We start from the raw sequence: 19,843 nt of genomic DNA on the forward strand, positions 1-19,843 counted from the left end.
AGANCATTTAGGGAACAAATTTCCCTTTAATTTTAAGACTGCAAACAAAGCAGAAGCTATTACACTATTAAGCTAATTTCTGCAGTACTTTAATGACTGTCTGTTAAAATCCTACAGCTCCCATTCTGAATTTGCTGAGTTGCAAGTTCCATGTCAGTGGAGATTCTTAGGTGTTTTCCTGTTTGATCCAAAAGGCAAAATAGATACTTATGAATTGTAGTTCCATCATTCATCCTTCTTCTGCACAAATGGAACAGGTCAAGGCCTTAGTTACAGCCTTGCTAGTAGTTAAGGCCAATTGCCAACGCTTTTGCTTTTATTCTGTTTTTCTTTTGCTTTTATTCTTTGCTTTTATCCTTACAGTTCTTTTCTTCACTGCCTCCATCTTTGCAGTAGTCAAAAACCTTTATGGTGGAATCTATCCTCATTTTAGGAAGGAATTCGATAGCAAGAGCTGGATCTGCAATGCTTCTGGCTACTTCCAGAGTGCACTTCTAGCTAAAAGAGCACACAGGCAATAAAACAATGATCATGCCAGATTCAGAGACTGAGAACTTGATAATGTGAAGTAACCCAAAGTACAATCCCTGCCTTACACTTATATGGCTCAACCGTTCTGCTCCACTGCCCAGGGTGGAAAGCCATGGCTGTAAGCCAGCAAACATCCAAGTGGAATCTGGATGCAGCTTGCATCCAGGGCCAAAAAACCCAGTTTGTGGCTTCTTTGTGGCTGCTGTGTGCTGGCTTGGTTCCCCCCAAAATCAGCTTTAATCACACAGAGATTTTACTTCTAAGAAGTAAGGGTGGTTCCTGACTGTGAGTCTGAGGAGGCCAGATGGCTGGGAAAGTGCAGGTGAATACCAGAAACAGTGCAGAGGCACAGAGCTGGGCTGAAGGTGATGCTTCATGGCTGGGAAATTGGTGGCAAGAAAGCCATTAAGTGCTGAGGATTCTAGCTGAGACCAAACCAGGGAGGGATCGGTGCTCTCATGAAGCTTCCCACTCACCTCAGCTGTCACTCCATCATTGTTTCTGACGTGGATCCCAAATGTTTTCTGTAGTGCCCCTCAGAGTCACTACAGCATGTTATCCTGCAGAGAGGGACTCTGCTAAATAAAAGTGAAAATGTAGTCGGGTTTATATACAAGAAATAGCTCCAAGGGACATGCTCCCCCGACAGAGAAGGAAGACAAAGACATGAAGGGGGACATGGGGTTCTGCCCATGAGAAGTGTTGATGAAGGGACACTAATTAATTTACAATAGCACATTTAATCTGTATGTGATACCAAAGCCAAGACAGAGTTCCCCAGGAGCCTTTAACATAGAACAGTTCAGGGGTAATCAGAGCTCTTGGAAAAGGCTCATACCCAAAGCCCTGTTTCTGCAGATAAACCTAAAGGAGCAGAAGTGTGGCTATCACAACACCACAGGATCCCATCATCCCACATGGTGTGATTCTAGCTATTTGCTTTGGAAAGACAGGAGTGGCTAGGCAGAGATGGGATGTTACCAAAGGCAGCATGAGAAGATTATTATCCTCTGCAGAACACAAGGCACTGCAGGTAATTACTGTCTGTGCAACCACAAGAATTTAGCTTGGGACAGAGGACATGGAAAATTGTGGTGTACCTTAAAAGACCATTTCTGCTGAGTCTGTGATTGTTGGTATTAAGTTATAAATTGCAGTCCATAAACTTGTCTTTAAAATGTATTTTGTGCTCTGCACTGAGGACCAGGACTGAAAGGACAGAGTCTGTTTTGTGATGAGCCATCCGTCTCTGATGATGGCATGTTTTTGTCCTTAGCTCTTTACAAGAGCTTGTCAGGGGATCTGTTGGGGTGGTGGTGATGATGGTGGTGCAGCTGGAATGGTCGGTGGGTTTTACCCTACAGTTTCTGTAAGATTACCTGTTGTTTTGGAGGAAGTTTTATGCTCTCTTGGAATTGCGTCTTCTAAGAAAATGCATTAATTACTCTTCAAAATTATGTACTGGGGGGCAGTGAGCAGGAACCTGCCAGAGCACAGCAATGCAGCAGTAAACCCACCTGCAGACATCTCCTCCTCCAATATTCCCTCTGAAAAGATGTTAGAGCTTGAGCTTTTAAGCTTGGAAAGAAGTTCCAAAGTCAGAATATGTGAGAGACGTGAAATAAAAGTTGAACAGAGAAAGGAAAACTGTATCTCCAAGTCTGAACAACCTGAGATTTCTAGGATTTGTTCATTTCCCATTTATCATGGCCAGGCATAGATGAAATCTGCCCCAGGGATCATCCGCAAGTCTCTTGTCGTCACAGAGAATATCTGCTGCTGGTGAGAGACCCCCCTGAGGAGGTTAAGTCAGGATGGTGTTTTCCTGTGAGAAAATAAAATAACTGCAGATAACTGCATTTGTGTTCACAGAGTACTGGAGAAACCCAACACCATATAAATATTATAAATATACACAGAGAGGAAGATTAATGATGTGTGGGTGGGTCATAAACACAGATAAAGACAAGAGCTAGATGACAAGACAATCTTGTGAAACAGGACTAATTTTGCTGGAAGATGAATTGCAGCTACTGTGAAGCACCAACTTCTAAATGCTTCAGGGATGTGTGTCTTAGGTTAGGTGGCCCTGGCATAAGTAGGAAAATGAAATTATATTTTTATGTCAGAACATGGATTTTTAAGGTTGGAAGTCATCTATTACTCTGCAGAGGGACTGATGGCCAGACAGCAGTGTGTCTGCGTACACATTCAATAGGTAAGAAACTCTCACAACTTCCATAGTATTGAAGCTGTTACCTGAACTCCTGATACTGGAAAAAGGTCCTTTGTACCAAATAAGGACAAGAGCTGTGAGAGGAAATATTGATATTTGCCTGGATTATTAAGATGTCCTCTTTCTAAACAGCCCTGTTATCTCTACTGTTGAATGAACCACCTAAAAGGATTGCTGCTCTCCAGCTGAGACTCCTGCTCCACAGGAGCCCACAAAACAAGAGAGGTTTTTGTCTGGAAGAAAAGGCTTTCAGAAAAGCAGCAGCAGCCAGGGGTAGGGAGATGTCAGAGCCGCTCAGCCCTTCTCGCTCGGGCTCCATGCCGGGTGACAGTGGCCGCGGTGGCTGCAGCTGCCGCCCGTGTAAAGCTGTGTCTGATCGCATGACGAGCGGCTGAGGCTTCGTCCCTGTGACTGTGCCGCCGGGGGCCAGGATGGTTGGCAAAGGGGGCTGTCAAAGGATGTGACTGCAGGCTTCTGATGAGAAAGAGATGCTGGTTTTGGGGAGCTTTGCAGAGAAATGCCACAGTGAGCTGAGTTTTCTGGCTTTGACTCACTCTGAGGCAAGTTTAGATTAGCACTGGCGCCTGAAGGAAACCTAAGACAAATTCAAATCCAAACCCTGACTAATTTAAATACTGATATATGTCCTTCTGTCAGAGGCACGGGGGGTTTTAACCATCACTGACATGAGAGCAAATAACTACACAAGGCATTGGAAGAATAAATCTCCCACCTCAGAGCACCAAGGAACATTGAGACAAGATGAATTTTAACACCTTTGCAGAGAGATTGGATTGGGTTTTCTTGCAACAAGAAAATACCTGTAGTGTTTTGCTTATGACACCTTTATACATACCTCACTTTTCTTGGGAAACTCTGCTCCATGGATTCCACTCTGAATGTTTTGGTTCTTTTTCCACTTTGCAAATGTTTTTCAAGGTCTGCAAAAAAAAAAAAAAATCCCCATAATAACTAGAAGTATTTTATGAGTATCTCTGTATTTGCAGATATACCTAGAGGCAGGTCTCAGGGAGGTTCAGAGTGGACATTAGGAAAAGTTCTTCAGTAAGAGGGTTGTCAGTCACAATATACTCCTCAGGGAAGTGGCTATGGCACCAAGCCTGACACAGTTCAAGCAGCAACTGGATGATGTTCCTAGGCACCTGATTTAGTTTTAGGTAATCCTGCGAGAAGCAGGGAGCTGGACTCAATGACACTTTGGGTCCCCTCCAGCTGGCAATATTCTATGATTCTATGGTTTTCTGCAGAGGGGAGTGGACCCTGACCCTCACCCAGCTCTGCCAGTGGGAATCCTTCACTCTCATTTACTTCTGCAGTTTATTTGCAGCACTTAAGAAAGACTCAACATTGCTCTAGCACATTTTCAGCCTATAAAATGCCTGTTGTCTGCTAAAACGTCATGAAGATCTGTAATGGAGATACATACACGAGACGATCCCCAGTGCCCTGAAGGACACCTGTGCTCCATCCTCCAGCATCACATCGGAGCTGCAGGAATTCTGACCACTCTGTCCCTGAGCACACCACAGCAGCGCTGGCAGTGCTGATCCGCCCGGCATCACACCCAGGGATGCTCAGCACTCCTGAAATATCTCCCTCTTGCTTCGGAGTACGATGGGAAGGACAGGGAGGGAGGGCAGGCGGCGCCGGAGGAGCCGCAGCACCGCTGTGTGGTGGCAGGTCCCCCTGCAAGTCAAGGACAAGGACACCAGCTCGCTCTTAAGAGCGATGCGTCGCTTTTTGTAGCACCAAGAAAAGCTGTTTCCTCACCGTTTCGAGGCTTTGCTCTGCTGCCTTCCTTTCTTCCCCCCAGCTCTAATCCCTCTGTGTGCAAACAGCCTTCGCTCCCCAGTTTTTAGCCTCTGCACTCCAAGATACAGCAGTGATCCTGGGATGCTGCTTCATAACCCTATGCCTGACTGGAAAACACAGTCAGCTCTGCTTAATCCTTCGAGTTAAAAAGAAAAAAAAATAGAGAAAAATAAGAGCAAAATTTACTAATAAATTTCTCTTTCTATCTTTACAGGCTTTTTCCATTCCTGACACGAAAATTAGAGAAATATGGCATCACTCCTCACAAAAGATCTGTGACATCAATTTCTCGACGTGACTTCCCTAAGGGGTTTTGGGGAATAAATCACACAGTACAGACAGAAATTTTGACTTAAAAGCCATGAATCCAGCTATTGAAGGATGTAGTCTGCTTCCTGGAGTAGTCACACTGGACAAAGACTGGGTCAGCCTTAAATCCAAATGCAGAGGCCCAAAGTCACAGCACTGAGATGAGTTTTGTCACTCAAATTCCATGTCATTTTAAACTCCTAAACAGCCTCTATGAGATCTCTGCAATCTGAAGACAAGCTGATCTCTCAAGAAAAGTTTGTTCTCTGTGGTTTTCATTCTGTAAACTGTGGACTCCACAGGGCTGGAGCTTAATTGTGAGTGTCCGGGGAAAAAATAAACCAAAAAACCAAAACAAAAACCAGAACAAAATACAAAAAAAAACCCCAAAAAAACCCCAAAACAAAAAAAGCCCTAGCTAAACATCAGCAGCCTTAAATCTGCTGTCTGGGTCCTACACCTCTGTTGGTAGATACGTGAGCATTAGCAAATCAGAAGTAGTCTGAAAAATCACTGAGTTTTGATATTTAGAGATCAGTCTTATTTCTTAATTCTCCACCTTATTCCCTAATTCCTTCTTAGCTGAGAAGAGTCTCTACTTCAGATGATGTCACTGCAGCATCAGCGCCAAGCCAAGCAGATAAACGGCCTTACAAAAATCCCCCTCAGTCAGAAATGGTGTGAATTAGGTCAAGATTAGGATAATGCAGAGATCAGGAAATGGAGCTTCCAAGTAAGCCAAAAAGCAAAGTGCTAATGGCCAGGAGAGCAATATATAATGAGCTCTCAAGAAGAGCAACACATAACTAAGCCATATATTTCCTCACTGGCAGTCAGCTGCATGTTGGTGCTTTAATGAAGTTACAAGGCAGAACACAGGAGTATCTAATCCCCAGAGAACATCATTAGTGAACGCAAAATACATTTTACAATGCTGCCATTATTTTTGCTAGCATCACATTAATCATTTAATGGTCATTATTCATTATTTGCCCAGCCTAGACAGAGTACACAGCTGTGCAAGAATACCCACAGAATCACAGGTTCATGTGGTCTCTGCCCCACGGAGCCAACAGAGATGTAATTTGTCACTACTGCCAGTAACCATCAGAAGTTTGCATAGGAGGAAATACTGCCCTTACCTCATCTAAGGAGCAGTTGACCCATGTAACAGTTTCTAAAAATATTTTGCCCGAGGTAGACATTCAGGACAGAAACAAATTCAGTCCAGGTAATTAAATAATTTGTCAGTTATAAACTATTGCAAATGGCTCCCAATGAGGTAACTCATTACCTCTCATGCCACAGGCCAGGAGTGCTCCTGCAGGAGCCCTGTGGGTCCTTTCCTACTGCTGAGAAAAGTGCTCTTGGCAAAGGCCTGTTTCCTGCAGAGCAAGCTTCAGGATGGGTGAAATGTCTGCTCCATTCCTGTGGGAAAGATGGTCCAGTCCAGCAGAGAAACGGGAGACTGAAATGTGACCTGCACTGCTGCTCTCTGTTCCCCACCAAAACACATGAAAAAGGACTTGCTCTGGGTCTGCACACCTCCAGAAGCCACACATGCTGCCTGCAGAGAATCAGTGCTGCTCCAACAGCACAGGCTCAGGCACAAAACCAGCCATGCTCTTCTGCTGAACTTACCTTATTTTAAATGACCAGTTCAAATTTTGGCAATGACATCATCATTGTCCCCAAAGCAAGAGGGACTTCTCACAGCTGTACCCACCACCCTCTCCATCACCTGAGGCAAAAAGCCTACAGCTGGTGTTTTACCCCCATAAAGGGGCAAGGAAAGAAGGTTCCCTCCTTTGCACTGCATTCTGCAGTGCTGAGGCAAAAGCAAAGGGTTGTCCAACATGGCTCTCCAAAAGATGCACTGAGAAACAACAGCTTCCAGCATAGTTTTGGAGGATTGCTATCAAGGAGCAGCTGCCTTCCTCTGAGGATGGTGCCCTTGAGAGCTGCAGGCAGCCTCACAGCAGGCTCAGCGGGGTGACAACACTGCTGGGGAAATGGGGCAGGTCCACTTGCTGGAGGAGAGGAGACAGATTACTGTAACCCTTTTTTCTTCTCAATTTCACCCTAAGAATGGAGTAATCAAATGTGATAAATTTTGAGAATAATTTTGAACATTTGTCCATGTCTAGCAATTAGCTTACCTCAAGAGGCCTTTCTCTCTTTCTCCAGGAAGCTCTCAGTGTCTTTTTCTGCAGGTTAAGGAATATTTCCTTTCTACGGTTCAACAACTCCATGTCTCAGGTCTGAAGCAAGGGTGAGATCCCATCACAACAGAGCACAGTGATTCCCCTCAGGCATCCTTTACAGACCTCTAACATCCAGGTCAGGAGATGGCACTTGGGAGAAATAAAATTCCCGTGTAGATTGTCCTGTCCAGGGGATGTTTCCTGCTCTTTTTATGCCTTACTTTCCTGAGCTGTAAGGAACTGTTTAGCTTTTACTGTGTTTTTGCCCAGGAGAGCTGGAGAGGTAAAATCATTTTTCTAAAGTAATTGTTCTACAGAGAGTGCACAACATTTTCTGAAGCCAAGTCACCACATAAATGTAAGCCATTAAATGAGAAACCCACTGAGTATTGAAGCAGCTGAGAACCAAGACCGGCTGCAGCCTGGCTAAAAATCAACCATGGAGTTCAGCCAGGGGTCATGATGCCCTGTAACAGCAACGTGGAGGGGTCCTGATGTCCCATAATGGCAAAATGGAAACATGAGCTGATTAGCCAGGGGTTTTTATTGCTGATGGATGAACATTAACAGGCAATTCACTCACAGGTAAAGGAGAACACAAATATTATGGTTGGAGCAAATGTATTTCATTAAATTAACTGTGTGAGTTGCTGTTCAGATTGGAGGAGATGACATTCATATATGATTCATCTGTATGTGCTGGGGAACAACCACAGGTACTCCTTCCCTGCTGATCCTTTTCAATGTGATCCCATGAAGGCAACCAGCCCTGCAGTGGGAGCCAGCATGGGCAGAAACCCCAGTGTTGGCAGCAAGTGTACTTCAGTGGAGATAATTCCTCTCTTTTTTACAAAATAGTTAAAACTAACACCCTTTCCCCTCCATGCCCCTTTCCTGAATGCATTTGGAAACCTGAGCTGAGAAGAAATCTGAAAGTGTTTTCAGAAGAAAGCTGGGGAGAAGAAAATTATATTCAATATGTCAGGAAAAAAAACCCTAGAACCTCCTTGTGTGGCAGTGAGTTGTATTTATCTGTAAAATAAACTTTGGGGAGGAAAAGATTATGAAGATGATAACCAAGTCCCATGGGGCAAAAGAACCAGCTGCTCTGCACCATGTCCTCTGATGGGGAGCAAGAAGTGCTCCAGTGGAGGAGCCTCAGACATGGAGGTAGGTATGGTACAAATACCACAGTATATATAGGATGCACTTTTGGGGCAAAGCCAAGAGCAGCCTTTGCCCCAAAGCCTTACCCCTGGCTTTGAAAGTTATCAATTCTCACATCCTCTTGGTTAAAGGGTTGGTCCTTTCAGTCCATTTTCATAGGGAAATCTGAACTTGCAGCCATGCAGTGCACTCAGAGCCAGGCGTGCACTCTCTGCCTTCCCCCCTGCCCCACGCAGGGCTGGGGGCATGCAAAGAGAAATGGGACAGCAGCAGAAACACAGCTGAGCTCATTTGACTTACCTGGTTCCTCCTGGGTGATGAATCAATCAATCAGGCTTCAGTCAGCAGAAACAGCAGCTCACAAGCATCCACCAATGGCTCTCCATGGAGAGTTCCCATCTCTGGGAGGGAGGGACCCAGCACTACTGGAGGCTGTCACTGGTTGGCATGTGGGACAGCCCTGAAAATGAAAAACAAGCTGGAGAAAAAAGCTGCTGGAGGCTATATCCATCAGGTCACCTAGAAGAGCTACCAGCTGCCCTGGAAGACAAGCACTGGGTGAGAGCCAGATCTGTGAGAGCCTTGTGCCAGTGGGGAAGCCCCAGCACAGGGATCCCCCTGCCACAGCAGCTCTCTTCCATCCTCGTCCTCCTGCCCCAGCTGACTGTGGACTGAGGTGAGTCCCCTGCCCTGTGGCAGCAGAAGAGGGACAGAGGGAGACAGCCCATTCTGGGCAGCCCAGGGATTTCCCAGGAGGAGCACTCCAGGCCAAAAGAACACGATGGACCGTTTCCGGATGATCTTCCAGTACTTCCAATCCAGCTCGGAGTCTGTAATGAATGGGATCTGTGGGCTGTTAGCCCTGGCTAGTGTAAAGATGTACACCAGCTTTGACTTCAGCTGCCCCTGTCTGCCCCAGTACAACATGGCATATGGCTTGGGGATCATGTTCATACCCCCCATCATCCTCTTCCTATGCGGCCTCATCCTCAACAGACAGTCCCTGGTGATGCTGGAGGAGTGGAGGCGACCACAGGGGCGCAGGAAGAAGGACCTGGCTGTCATCAGGTGGGGTTTGTAGTGGCAGTGACATCTCTCTTTCCACCTCCTGCTTAGCTGTCTCTCTCCATAGCTTTGATCTTTCTGGTAGTCAATTTTCTTGTAAGGTCATCCCCCGAGACCTTTCCCCATGACCCTAGAGGGGCAGGGGTATGGGAAATGCATTTACATCCAGCAGAAATGAAGGCAGTCTTATTCAATCCCAGGAAAGGAGAGCAGGTGTGCCTCAACACCTGGGCTTATGCCACCATCCTGGGAAACTGCATTGCTGCTGCCCTGTCATGCACTCATAGGGTGTCTCCTGGGGCTTCCATGCGCAAAAAGATGAGGTATTTCATTTTAAATATGCAGAAGGTGTGGCATTTTCATCACGGTCATTCTTTATCAAAAGCCTCATGGTCTCCCTCCCTTCACCTGAGTTTTTACTAATTTGTACTGGTGGAAGGGAGAGGAGAATCACATTCCATCTGTTACACATAGTTTTATGCTCAGAGAGGGGCAAGAAAGGCTGCAGAAAAAAAGGGGTTTTCCAGATCGAAACTGAACTGATGAGAAAAGGAGGTGTGAATGTGCAAGACAAGGGAGAGCTGACAAGGATCTGTGCACAGGAGACATAAGTGTGCAGTTGAGGCAGGCACATAATGAGGGGACTGTGCACTGACTGAGTGCAGACAGCACACAGAGCACTGCCACGTGCTGGTGCAGCCTTCACTAAGAGGCAACACCAAAAAAGACATCCCAGAAGAGCAGAAACATCAGCTGGAGCAGTGCTGGGGACAGTCCTGGGAGTCAGTTCCCTGGATCCAGAAAGACTGCTTGGCACAGGACAGCCTGAATCCCTCAGAGCTCCAGATGAGGAGAAAGTTCCCAGCATTTACCCACTCACCTCTCTCTCTCCTGCTCCAGGTACATGTGTTCATCCATCATGCAGCGAGCCATGGTTGCCCCTGTAGTCTGGATTGTAGTCACCCTCCTGGATGGCAAATGCCTAATCTGTGCTTTCAGCAGCTCCATGGATCCTGAGAAGTTTGTGGGCTTTGCCAATGTCAGCCTTGTGCAGGTGCAGCAGCTGCTGGCCAAGGTGCCCTGCAAGGATGATGAGCTCATGAGGAACAACACATCCCGCAAGGCAGTGTCCAGGTACCTGCGCTGCTGGTCCCAGGTGGGTCACTGCTGGCAGAGCCTCTTGTGTTGCTGAGGTGACCAGGCATGTGGCATCTGCTCCTGCTCTTCCTTGATTTGTCATCACTTCACTGTGGTCAGACTAGGAGCAAAGCTGCTCTGTGCTTCTTTTTGTCTCTAAATGTTGCTGTCCTAAGAGATAATCTCGAGTCACTCAGGTAGGGAAAAGGAAAGGATGAATGGTTTAATAACAGAACTTTGTTTCTAGAAGAACCAGCAGCTTCTAAACCCAGTAAATAAGAGCTAAGTTGTATAAAATACAGATGTGTCCTAAAGCCCTGTTCAGTGTCAGAAGATCTTTCTAACTGCTAACCCTGCAGACAGGACCTACTGTTTTAAGGACAGTGCAAGCTTAGACAGATGAAAATAGCTTGGTCAGGAACAATCAAACAGGGCATGAAATGGGAGTGGAGTCCTGACTAGCCTCTGCTCTTGGTACAGGAGTGCCAGGTCAGGGATGAGTTCTGGTGGAAGGTCATTGAAAACAAGCCCTTCCTTCTTACCAACGAGATCTGCCTGTAATCTGGGCTGTCTTCACCCCGTTGTGGGGACTCCTGGGCCCTGGAGTTAGTGTAGGTGGCAGGTGAAGATCCATGGAGATACGGAAGCACCAAAAGAAAGCACTGAAGTCCGATTTCCCTGGGGCACTCCTGTGCTCAAAGCAAATGCCTGTCTGCTTCAGGCTAACTTTACAATCAGTTGTCCTTACTGAATGATTCATGCACGGATAAATACTCTATATTCCCTGGGAGGAGATTACACCAACCCTCTGAGTGCAGTGTGGGGTGCTGGGCTATAGGGACAGATCAAGGACAGGAGTCCAGATATGCCACATTTCTCCCCCAGCCACACAAACTCCCTGTATCACTGAGACAGGCAAGCAGCTCGTGCCTGTCCTTGTGTCTGTCTTGCTCCTGTTTCACTGCTTATTTCTTATCACACAGGCACTTGGCTGGAGCATTTTGTTGATCCTTATCATAGCAGCTTTCCTTGCCCGCTGGCTCAGACCTTGCTTCAACCAGGCTGCCCTCCTGCAGGCACGTCACTGGAGCAACTACATTGATATGGAGCAAAAGATTTTTGAGGAAACCTGCTGTGAGCACAGCCGGCTCTTTGCTCACAAATGCATCCTCCACTTCTTTGAAAGCATGAGGCAAGAGATCAAACTGCACAGTTTCAGCTTGCCTAGGGAGGGAGAGGGGGCTGAAGGAGAGGAAGATCTTCTCCGGGGGATCACAGATCAGAGCCGGGTGAACAAACTTCTGAAAACGTGGTACTATGAGAAACCTCCCCTGGATGTCAGCCAGGCAACTCAGGTGCGAGAGAGATCCCCTCTGCCCTGGGCAGAGAGCTCAGGCACCCACTCCAAATTGTCCCAGCACACCAACGTGTAGAGGGGGCTTTGTCCTGCAGACACTGAAGGAGCATTGCCAAAGCTCTGCACAAAGCAAGGACCAGCGAGTAGATGACAGTGGTGCTCACAGCTTCCTCCAAAACCCCAGCCCCAAAGGCTCCACTCCAGGGTGTGCCAAGCAAAACCTCCAAAGTCAGCTACTCTGAGTGTCAGAAGGTCCCAGATGCAGTCACTGTTAATGACATTTCTCAGCCAAGGGCACTTTTGTCCTAACAAGGAGTTTGCAGCTTCTTACAAATGTGATAAAAATGTTCTGGGTTGAGGAAGGATTTGACCATGGCAGCAACATCAGGCTGCATACACAAACCATACACACACATGTGTGTGAGGAGCTCCTGCCCATTCCACTGAATGGTGTTCAAAGGATTATCAGAGCTGAAACAGAAATTATTTAATTGGCAACTCTCTTAGTACCAAACATATTTTACTCCAAAAGGCAAAACCACCTCCTGTATCTTTGCATCTGCTGAGAGCTCTGGCTTGCCCCCAGCCCAGCTGCCAAACTGTTCTGCCTCCCTCTAACAACCCATCAATCCTTCCATGCATTTTAAAAATGAAGTATGGAAACACACTGAAATTCATGGAGCAGCATAACTCTAATTGAAGACACCTCTGGAAAAGGATTGGATTGGGTTGGATTTGCAGAAGGAAAAGGAGATAGAGGCTTCGCTTAACACAGCCACAGGGCTGTGCTGGGGTTTAGACAGCTGCTCTAAGCACTGGTGCTGAGCCATGGAAAGGACACACTGACTCTGCCTGAGAAGTCTGAATGCAGATTTCAAACACTCCCCTGATAGATTTGAGTACAAACTGACCTATCCAGAGGATCATCCTTGCAACACCTGTTAGGGCATTTCCATCCATAGTTTCAAAACTGTTTGAATGTAACCTTATCTCTGAGCCTTTAATACTAATTGCTTTCTCACCTGCCTTTTCCAGCCCCCATTGTACATGATGCCAGTTTGACTGGTACTTCAGTCCAGCGTGGCTGCTTGGATGCATTAAAGCCTTTACTGCAAACTAACCCAGAACAGACACATCTATTCCTCCAGGCTGAACCTCACACTGATGCCCACCCTGCCCTTTGGAGGGAGGGGCACAATGTGGAGGGGCTGGGAGGAGGTGGGATGAAGAAGAAATGTCTCCTTGGGCGTGCATGGATAGATGGGGCAAGCACAGCTTCCAGGAGGGAAGAAGAGGTTGGGATATGGGCAGAGAAACCTGCCACCACATTGGGACTAAATCCAAAATGAGGGGTCAAAATGAAAATGCATATTAATCTCCAAAATTAACTTGCCAAGCTGATGGCAGGTGGGTCACCTCCTCCCCAGGATGTTTGTATGCACAGGTCAGAGAATGAGGAGGTATTGGGCAAAACACTGGGAGGCCAAATAACTTCACAGCTCACCCTTGGGCAGCTGCACCCCTTTGCCCACTGTGGCCCAGTCAGGAGCTGCAGGGTGCAGAGGGATGGGCTGCAGAGCTTTTATTTTCACAGCAAAATTGGATCTGTGTGAATCCCTGAGCTCCCTTGGATGTGCTCAGAGAGTGCACAAAGCCAGCTGTGCTTGGGAATAACACAGTGATCTTCTCCCCAGGAGCTCTTTAGATCCAAGGAGCTTCTGAGCTCCTATTTGAAGTCAGCATTGCACTTTGAATTGTATCTCTGGTTTACTTCTATCAGACACAACATCACAAATGTTTGAGGCTCAGTGAGGCTCAGTTTGGACTCACCATTTCATACTAGTCAAATTGGGTATTTTCCTAACATGCTCAAAGCTGAGGTCTGCAGCTGCCTTTGCATGCTGCTTTCCATGCTCTCAGGTTTTAAGTCATCCCAGGGTGGCCACAAAATATGAAATGCAAAAAAGGGGAAGAGGAACAGATTTATCTGTACCAGGAGGGAGAAAACAGGAGGGTTTAAGGGTGCTGCCATAGATTTTGCAGGTCTACAAAGGTTCATGTGCTGCTGGGAGGGTCTGGTCTGCTCATGGAGTAGCTCCAGTTGGCTGAGGCCATGGGTGTTCATTCCTCCCAGCCTCCCTGAGTCCCATGCTGTGTTTCCTTCTGAAGCCCAAAAGCTCTTCTCCATTCTGGAAAGTGATACCTGGCACCCTATGACAGGACAAGGGGCAACAAACCCAAATTGCAGGAAATTCCATTTAAACAGAAGAAAACTGATTTTGAGGATGATGGAAAGACTTGCCCAGAAAGTCTATGGCACTGCCATTTATGGAAATATTCACATCCCGATTAGATGTGAAGCTGAAGGTGCTTTGTGCAGGGAGTGGTGGGTGAACCAAAAGATCTTCAGAGGTCTCTTCCCAGCAGCTCTATTAAGAGTGTTTACCTTCCCGTGGAAGTTGGGGCAGAGAGGGTCACTCACAAACTTTAGCAGCTCTCTGTCTCTGAGGGCTGTTGTGATGCCTGGCCTACAGATATGTCTGACATGCTCAGGGATCCTCACCTGCCAAGAGCCTGTGAAACAGCAGGTCTGGCTGCAAAGACAACTTCCCCAGTCACTTCCCAAACTCTCCTGATGGGAATTGTTACTGCTTTCACATCCCTCCTTTCTGTATCCTACACTGACTGGGACGTGCAAAGCTCTGCTCGACTCCACACCTTGCAGTCTGCCTTGATGTGCAGGTGCAGGAACAGGTCCTGGGAGGGACTTGGGTATGTGCCATCTCTTCCAGGACATGGTTTCCAGAGCACAAGTAGGCTGGGATTGCAGGAAGAAGCATCAGCTCTGCCTTGCCTTACTAGTCAGTTAGCATGAACTTTGGTTGGGAAGCTGGTGGAAACAAAGCCCTCCCTAACAAGGCAACATGGAAAGATCCAGGCATTGTCTTCTATGGGGTCTTCTTTGATTTCCCCTCACCTATTGTTGGCTTCACTGAGAACTGTGCTGTACACCAAGCAGGCTCAGGCCCTTCATTCACGTTTAATAAAAGGCAGGGTTTTCCTGGAGATCAAAAAGCTGTCTGCTTTTTACAAGGTTGATTCACGCAGGCTTTGATGTGAACTGCCCTTCAAAAGGCCACTTGCCAGGTGAATAGGAAAGCCAGTCTGAGTTCTTAGCTAGCAGTACAATAAGCCTCATCTATATTCATGCATCAAAACTCTTCCCATTTGATGAGATCATGCAATTAACCTCTCCACAGCAGGCAGAGGTAAGACTGCTCAGGTATTACCTGTGGCTAGCACAGGTTTTTCCTATGAGAAATTTTCTTGTGTTTTATAAATAAAGTTTGGATGTTGTTGGAACAGGGTCCCAGAACTTGGACAGTGCAGGCCTGGCCAATCAGGCCTGGGGGAAGGCTTCTGACTGACCAATCTGGGTGACTTTTGAGAACTCTATATATGTGATGAAATCAAAATAATAAAGGTCATTCCTTCTTGCCACTGAGAACTGGTGCCTTCATTACTCTGCTAGCTGCTCAACAGCGACAATTACCCACATGCTCTGCACACCTCTGCGGTGGCATCGCAGGGTGAACTCAGCATTATCTGGACATATACCCCAGGGCTGGTGCAGGACAGACTCAGAACCCACAGCACTGACTAATGGTCAAAACACCTGCTCTGGCTTCCTACCTCTGTACTGACACACTGCAAAACCTTGGGGAAAAGTACCTTCCCTGTGCCTCCCTTGTGCCACCCACCCATGTACAGCTTCCCTTGGTGACATGCCCTGCAGCCACCAGGGCAGTCACACTCGTGCCCAGTCAGATGTATCCTGACTCTCACGTCAACAGCACAGGTGGAGCCTGGACAGGATCGACTGAGCACTTGCCACTGTTTGTTTTACAGCCACTTCTGGTCCCAGTAATTGCCCATCTTTTGGCCAGCTTGAGGGAGCAACCAAGTGCACTAAGGCTGCTTTGTGAACTGGGAACAGAGGTGTGGGAGAACACCAACAACACTATTCACTTCTTTTAGATTTGTGCTTTAGAAGCAAGCCTGGCCTAACTGTTACCTCTCCTTCCTCCGTTTTTCCTTCTCGTTTCCCTTCCCTCTGCAGAATAAAAAAGAAGAGCTATTTCCCAGGGAAGCAGGTACAGAAACAGAGGCTGGCAGACCTGCTAGGTGCTTGCATTAGATGCTGCTGAGGCAAGGCAGACACACGGAGGGAAGGGCAAAGCTCTGGAATCCCATTTTTCCCTGTGTGCCAGCACTGGAGAAGGCAGGTGTCGTATTCACCTGGGAGGAGCACCCACCTCCTGCATTTGCAAACAGGTTCACAGAGGCCAATCAGCCAACTCTGCCCAGGACACAGAGTGCTCTGGCAAGGACACAGCCATGGTAACACCTGCACCCTCCAGCCAAGGGGACTGGTGGCTGGGAGACTGCACAAATGGGGATGTGGAGAAGAATGAAATCAGGTTTTGCAAACCAAAACCAACCGAGGTCCCTGATCCAAAGAGCAGAAGGAAGCAAACTCTAAACTTTTGTAAGCACCAAAATCAGCAGAAAAAAACTATTTTAATTTTCTGCTTTAAATACTGGGTCTGTAAGAATGAACAGTGAATGAAACAGTGAACTGCACAGAGACTTGGTGATGACCACCTTTGAAGAGGAAATCTGAAAAAATGAAGTAAACTAAAGCCACAGCTTGGACCCTGGCGGGGGAAGGAATCAACAGAAGATGGACAAGTTTCGGATGATCTTCCAGTTCTTCCAGTCCAACCAGGAGTCCTTCATGAATGGCATCTGTGGGATCATGGCCCTTGCCAGCACCCAGATGTACTCAGCCTTTGATTTCAACTGCCCCTGCCTGCCACGCTACAACCTGGCCTACGGGCTGGGCATCCTCCTGGTGCCCCCCTTCATCTTGTTCCTGCTGGGCTTTGTGCTGAACAACAACATCTCCATGCTGGCAGAGGAGTGGAGGCGGCCGCAGGGCCAGCGGGGGAAGGACCCGGCGGTGCTGCGCTACATGTTCTGCTCCATGGCTCAGCGGGCCATGATCGCACCTGCAGTCTGGGTGTCAGTGACACTGCTGGATGGCAAGTGTGTCACCTGTGCCTTCTGCACCTCGGTGCCCGTGGAGACCCTGGGCAATGCCAGCCACCCTCGCCTTTCCCAAGGGGAGATACAGCGAGTTCTTGCCCGAATCCCCTGCAAGGAGATCTACAATGGGCAGGAGCTCATCGCCAATGAAGTGGCTGTCAGGTACCTGCGCTGCATCTCACAGGTAGGAGGTACCATGGCTATGCTCTCACTGGTGACTTGGGGTTAGGCACTGCTGGCCCTAGCTCTTCCCTTGACAGGATCTCCTGGTAGAAATCAAGCTGCAGCAGGAGAGACTGGTGATTTCACAGGGGTACAAGGTGTTCAGACTCAGCTCTGTGGAGTTATGCCTCTGGTGAGCTGCAGAGGCTGAAGCTGTGGGTCATCCTGATAATTGGCCCCCTCTCCTGCCTGGGCAGCCTGGGGCTGCAGAGCAGTGACAGCCAAATCATATGCATGTATTTATTCAGAGCAAGTTCAGAAGGGGCTGGCATGGATCTTAGCCAGTGGATGGTGGGCTGTCAGCCTCCCCAATAACCCATCAGTTTCTCTTTTTCTTATTATAACAAGTGCAAACAAAGGGCAGATAACTATCTATGCCACTTGTCTCTGCCGCTGCATGGGAACAGCCAGTGTGTGTTTATTAACCATCCTAGGGAACCACAAATGCAGATGTGCCACTAGTCATTTGTCCTGTGTTTAATTTCTCTCAAGCCCTCTGCTCCTGGCCATGTTGGAGACAGGATAGCCTGACACACCTGTCACTTGTACTCTTGTTAAAAAGCAGCTCTTCTGCCTGACCTCCTCAGGGCAGAGAGGAATTATTATCCCATTTAAGAGAAATGGAGCCACAGGGATTTCTCCAAAGACACAAAGCAGATTTTCCTGGGTAGGCCCCAATTGGAAAGCACTGGGAGCTGAAAAACAGGAGGTCCACCTAGATTGTGTCCTCCCAGCTCTTTCAGAGGGTTGCATTTCCAGTGAGGTTCAACCTCATGAGCTCTGCCAGTACAGCCTGGTGGCAGCCTGAGCTAAGACTGATGGTGAACAAGACAGACTGGTCCTGGCTCTGCCCTCACCTCACCCTTCCTGTCAGACCCCATTAACAGAGGAGCTGTCACTGCTGCTCACTCACAGTAGATGTTACTAAGTCCAACAGCTCAGAAAAAGAGTTAGACAGCTGCATAAACCCAGGGAGTTGCTGGAACAATCCTGCAAGTCAGAGGACAAAGACTACCCTAGACTCAGGTGAGCCACAGTCATATTGGAGGCAGGACCAAGGATTGGGGGCAGGATTCAGCCCTGGTGTTATTTATGGTCAGTGCCTGCTGATGCTCTACGAGGCAAAAGATGAGAGGTGCTGCCTGTGTGGATGCACCAAAAAAATTTCAGTACGAATGCACCGATGTAGTTCATAGGGTTTCCTTGTCCAGCTCTGCAGTGTAAACACAGCCAAATGTCAAACAGCCCAAAGTGCAGCCAGGCTTGTTTGCAATCCAGAGGGGTTCTGCTGGCTGGTGGGAAATGTTGGGCATGTGCTCTGCCTGCCTGTGACAGCTCTGGTTCCCCCTCGTCCCTGCAGGCTCTAGGCTGGTGTTTTGTGCTGCTGATGACCATGCTGGCTTTCTTGGTCAGAGCCCTTCGGCCCTGCTTCAGCCAGGCTGCCTTCCTGAAGAGCAGATACTGGTCCCACTACATCGACATCGAGCGCAAGCTGTTCGACGAGACGTGTGCAGAGCATGCCAGGAGCTTTGCCAAGGTCTGCATCCAGCAGTTCTTTGAGAGCATGAGCACAGACCTGGTGGCCACTCACTGCCACCCACCCAGGAAAGCCCCTGCGGATGTCGGGGAAGCTGCAGAGAAGCTCTTGGGCATCACCAACCGGAGCACCATGAACATGGCCCTGAAGAGCTGGCACAGATGCAAACCCCCACTGAACCTCCAGCCACCTGCCCTCCCCACTGGAAATGGCTGGGCAGGAGAAGGGCAGCCCCCTGTGCACCCCTCTGCACCCCGAAGAGAGACAGCTGCCTACTACAGCTGTTTGTGAAGGGCCATGGGGCTGTGCAGAGGCAGAATCATGTTTTCATGAGATGGGCTGCAGAGAGGGCAGAAGGAACCAGGGAATGGGTATCCAATGGGCTCAGTGGTGCTGGTGTGATCCCATGCTCTCACATCCAGTCCTACAGCATCAGTAATTCAGGTAATGAGTTTTGGGCCAGGAGGGACAATTATGCAAGGCCATGATGGACAAGCCCCAGGGATGCTGAGGGGTACAATGTGGCAGCCAGATGTGCCATGTGCCCCACACCACCAAGCACCATGTTTGTGTTGTGGCCATTGCCAAGACAGACACTACCAGATGTGCAAAACCTCCACTCTTTTATGATGCGCTCAGCACCAAGCAGAGCATGTGGGTTTAGGCAGTATTAAAAATCCTATGTTGGGGAAAAAAACTGGGGGTGCCCCTTTCTCCTCCCAAGCTGTGAAACCCTGAAAGATCTCATTTCCCCCCTACACAATACATCCCCACAGACACACAACTTCCAAGCCAAGAAAAGCTTTAAAATAAATTTGACCAAAGCAATGAGTTGGTGAAAGGACATCCCACATCACACTACATGTGACAGAAATAGTGTGGTCGGTGTTACAGGGACTATTAAACAAGAATTCTACAGAAATGCTCCTTGAGGGAAGTGTCCAGACAAGGTCAGCAGCTATCATTCAGCAGCAGGGAGCGGAGAGGGGGCCAGACCAACACCCTGCCACAGATCTGCCTCAGGAAGATTTGTTCTTACAATTTTTCCTGGATTTCTCTCTGACACAAAGACTGTTGTTAAAAACCCACCTGGGTGTTTGTTTAAGGAGCCAAATAAATAATTCAGACTTACCATT

At 48.0% G+C, this 19,843-nt stretch overlaps 2 protein-coding genes across 2 annotated transcripts; both read left to right on the forward strand.

Annotated features, from left to right (window-relative positions):
• The first annotated feature begins 8,527 nt into the window (after positions 1-8,527).
• CALHM3 (calcium homeostasis modulator 3) lies at positions 8,528-13,056 on the forward strand. The gene is made up of 3 exons (XM_085064509.1): positions 8,528-9,348; positions 10,246-10,501; positions 11,466-13,056. Exons 1-3 carry the CDS (start codon positions 9,062-9,064, stop codon positions 11,913-11,915), a joined length of 993 nt encoding a protein of 330 aa, XP_084920635.1. The 5' UTR covers positions 8,528-9,061; the 3' UTR covers positions 11,916-13,056.
• Positions 13,057-16,583: 3,527 nt separating this feature from the next.
• Positions 16,584-18,998, forward strand: CALHM1 (calcium homeostasis modulator 1). Its single transcript, XM_085064516.1, has 2 exons — positions 16,584-17,132; positions 18,531-18,998. The coding sequence occupies exons 1-2, from the start codon at positions 16,584-16,586 to the stop codon at positions 18,996-18,998; spliced, it is 1,017 nt and encodes a 338-aa protein (XP_084920642.1).
• Positions 18,999-19,843: the final 845 nt, after the last annotated feature.

The sequence above is a fragment of the Lichenostomus cassidix genome, chromosome 6 (assembly GCF_008360975.1).
Source record: "Lichenostomus cassidix isolate B80296 chromosome 6, HeHo_3.0, whole genome shotgun sequence".
Taxonomy (NCBI): domain Eukaryota; kingdom Metazoa; phylum Chordata; class Aves; order Passeriformes; family Meliphagidae; genus Lichenostomus; species Lichenostomus cassidix.